This window comes from Sabethes cyaneus, chromosome 3, assembly GCF_943734655.1.
Source record: "Sabethes cyaneus chromosome 3, idSabCyanKW18_F2, whole genome shotgun sequence".
NCBI lineage: Eukaryota > Metazoa > Arthropoda > Insecta > Diptera > Culicidae > Sabethes > Sabethes cyaneus.
This window is the reverse complement of record NC_071355.1, coordinates 52,802,684-52,809,836: the sequence shown is the minus strand read 5'-3', so window position 1 is coordinate 52,809,836 and position 7,153 is coordinate 52,802,684. Positions and strand designations below refer to the sequence as shown.

The 7,153-nt window shown below is 39.4% G+C and overlaps 1 protein-coding gene across 6 annotated transcripts; it reads left to right on the top strand.

The window, feature by feature from the left end:
• Positions 1–571: 571 nt before the first annotated feature.
• Positions 572–4,948, top strand: LOC128741613 (uncharacterized). 6 transcript variants are annotated; one of them, XM_053837557.1, is made up of 3 exons: positions 572–644; positions 1,091–2,701; positions 3,762–3,926. In XM_053837557.1, the coding sequence occupies exons 2-3, from the start codon at positions 1,096–1,098 to the stop codon at positions 3,821–3,823; spliced, it is 1,668 nt and encodes a 555-aa protein (XP_053693532.1). In that variant the 5' UTR covers positions 572–644; positions 1,091–1,095; the 3' UTR covers positions 3,824–3,926. The 6 variants fall into 6 exon arrangements, with proteins under 6 accessions (XP_053693532.1, XP_053693533.1, XP_053693529.1 ...); XM_053837558.1 differs by having other exon boundaries at positions 3,751–3,890; XM_053837554.1 differs by having other exon boundaries at positions 1,091–4,948.
• Positions 4,949–7,153: the final 2,205 nt, after the last annotated feature.

Below are 7,153 nucleotides of genomic sequence, written 5' to 3'. Positions count from 1 at the left end.
TATCAGCCCCCTGGTATTTTGTGGCAGCTCTTGCTCTGGAGCTGTGTTTACTTGTTTACAAATTACAATCTGTTTTTTGCAGCGGGGTGCTATCCGTATCTTAACGAACGGTGTTTGACAGTCCACTTAACGAAGGGCGCTATTGGCCTTGCCAGCGTTGAAAGAGATTTCGTAGGCTGCTCGCACTTACAGGAAATCTCGTGCCGAACTGTCAACGCGTGAGTGTTGACAAAAGCAAAAATACTTCCCTTTCTTTTTTTCTCACGCAAAACCCTGAACAATATCAGCAACGCTGGCAAGGCCAATTTCAAAAAATGCAAGAAATAGCGCCCGTCTGACAGGTAGATTTGCTGCCAACCTTTGTCGAGATGTGCTGAGATGTTGGCAACAAAAACATGGCATCCATCGCAAGCCCCTGGTTTTTTGTTATCGTTATTGCTGCTTATTGCGAAGTATTTTTTAATCTTGTTTAAATAGGACATAAATATTATAAATATATTAAATATTTACATAAAAATCAGCGCAATCTGCTAAAAACTAATAGTTTTGCAATCGATTCTTCAATTGATGTAAAAGTCCTAAGTTCCTGTATGCCATTAAAAGAATATTCAATATATATTACAGTATTTCGGTAAGATAATCTGGTATGTATTCACTCAGATAAACCTATTCTTTTTGAAAAATCGCAACAACGTTAACACAGCGACATATCGAGAGATAAGAAAAAAGGTCATTTTTAATCAGGGCCCAACAAAGTCACCTATTGCAAATGGTCTGAAAAGTTTTATTTGCACTTTTCTACAAAAATTTGGTGGGTAGACGAAGGCCAGTAAGCTTGTATAGAAAATGAACTCATATTAAGGTGAAATTAGTCGTCATGAACAGAATTATTGCTTCAAACAAAAAAAACTGCTTTTGAAATTTGCAGAATTGATGACGACTAATTTCACCTTAACTTTCGATCGCGTCACTTGACCGTGATTCACGTGTTTGCAGCTGAGGCTTGCTAGAAAGCAATCAGACGCATCACGTTCGAATTTCGAAATCATGTGACCTTTAATCAGCCTTGACACTTTTTTTCTTATTTCAGTAACGATGGATTCATCATGGAAACAAATAGTTTCCAAAGAGAAGGATTACTCGCTGGCATTGTTTTTATGTTACCTTATTCGATATTGCCATCGAAAATATTCTCGGTTTACAGTCGGACGAAAGCTGATTTGCTCCAAACGGTTCGATGATGTCCTACTGGAATTTGAGCACGAGCAGAAAAGAACAGTCCTGATGTTCGATATAAAACAACATCGTTACAGACGTTGGAACTCTGTGACTTTTGTCGACAATCTGTTAGGTTGTTTCAAAGAATACCTTAAGCTGAGAGATTCCATAAATACGTCGACACACAAGCTGATTGTTTGGATAACCGATTTTACTAGCAAGGATGATAATTTAAAGAGTTATCAACCAACAGATGACATATGTGATCTTTTGGACAGCATCGAGCCAAGTATGGGGAAATACAAATTAAGAAAAGGTTCCGAATTAGAAATAGAGCTCCTGAAACGAGTTGACCCATTTTATGAAGTCGCAGAGCGGATATCACGATTGCTGCTTAAAGAAGGAAGAATTACACCTTTTGCAATACCGCAAAAAATTTACGATATACTTCTGAAAAATGTTTTTACAGAAAATTCTTTCCGTGAGGATTTTATACTGGGGAACTCACCCCTTCCACCAGAAGTTAAGCGGTTTCGAGAAAACTTGGAGTGTTTGCTAGCCCAGCTCTTGAAACATAGAAATGTTCATCAATTCAGGCTAGCAAAGATTGGGGATCATTTACCGTTAATGAGGTTTGATTTTCTGAAGTCAGTAAGTGTTGAGGCATCTGATGAACTTCAAAAAGTCGAATCTGCTGCGAGTTTCGAGGATATCGACAAATTCTTTTCGTTGCTAATATTTTATGTCTGCTCTTCTACCGTATCGGACGTAAGAAAATTGTTGAAGCAAAAACTTGATGTGGAAGAGCAGAGAGAACTTTTACAATTCCAAAAAGTCGGTTCCCAGCTCGTTGAAGCAAATGTTAAGCAAATTTTTAAATGGATAGATCTGAAAAAACAATGCACCTTTGAACTGAATGATCTACTGCAATTCAAAGGTGAATCATTGCGCCCTTTAAAACTAGTACTAAGTGAATATATCCGGGAAGCTAAATTTAACACTTTATACATAAGTACTTGTGTGGATAATAATATAACACTAAATCGAATAATGCATCTGTTGAAGCAATATAATTATTCGGATCGTGTTGTAATAGCAAACAAACACTCTTTACACCAAGCAATGGATTTAATTGATATAGTTAACAGTGTAACACCATTAATGAATAATTTACCCATCCTTATACTAGTGGGAGAAGATCTGACGCTATCTTCATCCGAATGTTTGAAAGTCCAAAATCTTAATTTCCTGCAAATTTATGTAGAATGCGGAAATAAACTCGGTGTTGGCGAGGATTTTTGTGATAGATTTAGATTTAGCGACTTACTGGATGTAATTCAAAATCGGCTATTGATGAAACCTATCCTGCTGCAAGAGAGAGAAGTACGTTTAAAAAACCTGCTGGCAAAAACGTGTTTTGAACACATTTCAGCTGATGAGTTACTGGACTGGGCTGCCTGCTACCGCCCATCGATTGGTTCAGGTGAGTTTCCATCGCTTCCAAAACATTTCATCCAACGAAATCTTTTTGATGATTTCTGTGAAGCGATTGATCTAATTGCGGACAGTTTCGATCGCCTAACCATTATATGTGGGACGGCAGGTGTTGGAAAGAGTGTTGAACTGTCTAGAATCGCTAGGTCGTTTCACGATCGTTATAGAGAACATGTAACAATTCTTGTAAATTTTAAAGATATAATCCATCTATTTCCTAGTAAAAAAGGTCCTCTGGATATTATTATGAAATTGATTGATAACAAAAAGTTGAACTATTTTCAAGTTTATGTTATAAAGAACATGCTGGACCAAAGACGCATTTTCTTTCTACTAGATGGTCTCGAAGAAGTGAGCAAATTGAAAGAGGAAAATATCAAAAATATCATCAAATGGATTTCTTTGGTTCCATTCACGCGGGTTATCATTGCAATCAGGCCCCACCAGTTAGCGTTAATAACAGAGAATCAGTCTAAATTTGCAATTATTCAATTAAACCCATTCACCGAAAGCGAACAATTGAAGTTTTTTAAAAATTACTGGGGAAACAGTTCATTGAGCGAAGGACAGGTTCGTGACATTATACAACTTTTTGGTAGCGAGCATAACTTATTAGAAAATCCACTGCACGCGTCTATAGTTGCAGCAATTTTGGAAGAACAAGCTTTGAACGATTTAAAAAACATTAATTTTTCTACCCTTGCCTCCATACTAGAAGCATTCATCGATAAACGATTTCAAATATTCGCAAGTAAATCATTCGATTTGTTCAGTCATGCTCATGTGGTTATTTTGCAAACTTTGCGTGCGAATTTCGAAACCAAGCACGAGCTGCTGGCCTTCCGGCTATTAACGAATGATACGATTGATAACAATGATTACATCGAAATGGAACAGTATGGTCTATTGCAGTTTGAAAATAATTCCATTTCCTTTATCCATCCATTTTTTCACGAGTTGTTCTTCGCTCAATACATTCTTAAGCAACACATAAATCAAGAGTGCTTTAATAAGTTAATGGCTGACCGTTTCTGCAAGCCAACTTACAGACGATTCAACGTATTCCTTGACCATCAAGTCGCAAAAGTCAATCTTGATCAAACGCTCTTGACAGAGCCCGCATCATTCGGAGCAATCGATTTTAATGATTTAAACCCAGGAAATAATTTCACACTAAGCCAGCATAAAACCAAGCAGATTTATGCCTTCTTTAAGTGGACTTGTTCTACCGATCAACTGCACGACTACATTCGGACCAGCATCGCAGAAGATCTGCTCAACACGTTTGAAGTAATCTACGACTGTCTACCAGTTTCTTTCGTCAAGACCGTGCGCTTTGGATTTGATTCCATTGCTTGTTCGGTAGACCTATCAGCGATTGACGAAGACCGAATTGTTCGTTTGCTCGACATTTTCAACAAAAAGCTTCCAAATGATTTTATCGAAAGAGTGATCACAAATTTCTCGCCGGATCAGAGTGACTTCATCACGGTAGCTATCAAGCAAAACTATCCACGTGTAATCAAAGCTTTATTCACTATCGAACAACATCTCTTCGACGAGGATGAGAGCGATCGTTTCTCGGACTACAGTGCGCTACGCTGGCGGCAGTATCTTCAAATGGCAATCGTGCACGAGCGCATTAATCTGTTGAACATTGTGTTCGACGGCATCGACCGTCGCTTCCATCCGCGAGTGACAAAATATTTTCTTATGGAGGAAAATATCATGCATGCGTTAGTCGAAGCTTGCCGAGAAGCTGAGGAAACTGCGCTCGAAACCGTGCAACGAATTCTGCGCTTTGTGCAAGAGCACCTGAGCTTAACAGATATTGAGCATTTAGTCGAGGAAGAATGTGGATCAATCACGTGCGCAGAATTATTAGCTAATGTCAAAAATTCTGCAGTTCGGGGTTTGATATCATCGGCAATTTACCCGCGATGAAATTGAAAACGTAAGGAAGGAGCAATACCAAAAATAGAAGGACCATAATTAGTATCAACAAAAGATAGAATCTCACTAGTGGCTATTATACGTAACTTCTGTTCAATTAACAATCTTTACATCGCATACAAGAGCAAATGATTCCCCACTGGTCGTTACCTGCATATATATTTGGTTAAGTTATTTATATTAGTTAGAAAAATCGAATATTTTATTTTAAGCTCACAGTATTTGTAAAGCGCTAGCTAATCACCGGGAAATAAACTATTAACTTGTTACTTTTGTTAAGAAAATCGCTTTCCATGCGCTAAACCAATTTACTTATTTTTCAATAGTCCGTACTATGCCCTAGTCTGTGAACTTGGGGCAATGGCAACATCCGGTCCGCTCCAGTGACCCTCACTAACCGCCAAACCGCTAGCTTCGCTGCCGTGTACGCTAGCACGTTACTGTCGGTACGATACCAAACTGTAGTACCCTTCCATCTACAAATGTAGGCTTTTCGACGACTTTGCGTATCCAACAGCATTCCGTTTCTCATTTGTGTCATATACATCAGATCCCGATTTTTCAAATTAGCTGCTTCACCAGCCACTTACTCTGGTTGATTTAAGGGACTTACTCTTCGATTCACCTTTCCCACATTTTGTCCACTATTTCCTGTGATCGATGACACGAATCCCGTAAAATTACTGCAAGATTGAAAAATGGTGCACTGAATCTTGATTCGTTTGAAGCAACAATGAGAATACATTGGTTGGGAGTGAGGGCTTCAAAATGATCCGATTTCTGTCCTACCTATAGGTTAGGGGACGGGTATTCACGATTTCTTCCACGGTGGTTATCGCGGTTGCCAGGATTTTACCTGTCAGTCGCTTCTCATCGTCTGGGATGAAGCCGAAGCATTGACGTATCACTTTATCCGAGCCTTAACCCTCTCTGTCCCATGGTAAGCACAGGTGCTCCATGACTTCCGATACTAAAATTGGCCGATAAAATTTTTGAGGCATTCAGATAGGGATATTTTAATTTTATAACGTTGTAAAAACATTGTTTTACAAGCTGTATAGTTGCGTTTGACGAATTGCTAATTAATAGCTTTTTTACAAGATAAAAAAACTGTAAACCACCAAAACACCTCTGGGACAGAGAGGGTTAATTAGTGCTGCGTACCTACGTTGTCCTCTACCTTCTTGCTTGTCCCCTTAAAGTTTGTAGTATTGTCAAAGAACACCTCCAAAAGCGGACCTGCTACTTCGAGCTCAACCGCTCTAACTACAAGACCGGTAGTACCAGACATGTGCAAAGGACGATACGGTTTATGTGTCTATTTGTACATTAAATATCAACAAGCCTTGTGACCCAAATGATAGACTTAATCTAAAAAGCATACGCTAGGGAAAAAGCACTTTTCGGCAAACGTCAAAACGAAGCTAGAGTGACATTTTTTACGTAGCGATGAATACGCATGTCGATGGATGAGTCTGCAAAGTAACTAATAGCTTGACAGTTGAAAAGGATCATCCCGTGGAAACCTCGACTCGATTCGTTCCACTCCATTTTGGTAGTAAAGACATCATACTGGAGCGCTATTCATGCAGGGCTTTCGATAACAAATGCGCTATGCTATTTTAAATCAAGCTTGGCGTCCGCCATTATTCCGAAGTTCTTGACACAGTTTTCGCGGCACGTCTGATAGGTTGTACGAGAGGATTTAATTATCTGATGAATGTAATAACTTCACATTTGTTGGAGTTTAACAGCATGCGACATCGAACGTATTCTCAATATTTGCATACAGTTTGAGGTTGTCAGCGAACGAGAGTCGCGGATTTTTTAGGCAGGAAATCTACGTCGTTGAAGTAGATAAGGAAGACCAAGGGTCCGAGATGGCTGCCTTGTGGAGTTCCTAAGTGAGCAGTGAATGGTATTGAAACAAAACCGTCAAGTTGACTTCAAGATGGAGATCGGATAAGTATGAATCAAACCATCGTAACAACGTGCCACCGATTCTGACCTTATCCAATTTAGCGATAGTTATTTGATGTTTCAATTAATCGAAAGCAGCGGGTAGGTCCGTGCAAATATCCGTCTGCCACCGCCCGTTGAAGCTGTTAATCAGGTAAGATGAACGGTTACATCAGAAGATTGGTTGTTGTGGAGCGCTTAGGCGATAACACGAGTTATCGATATTAGCGCCCATACTACTGGACTCCCATACTACTGGAAAGATTCATAGACTGAACAATATGGCACAGGATGGCTGCGAAAATTAACCTTTTGACAACCTTTCATCAATAAATTCATTGGAGAATTTTTGCGAGAGCAGTTTAGACTTCTGTTCCATGTTACTCGCAGTTTCACTGCCCATCAGGAACATGGAACCGAATGTAGACCGTTATCTTCTCGCTGTTCATCGACGTTCCCAAAAGGATGTTGGCTCATGTTTCACTACGGAAGCAAAAGTGACTGAAACGTTTGTATCACGTGGTGAGCG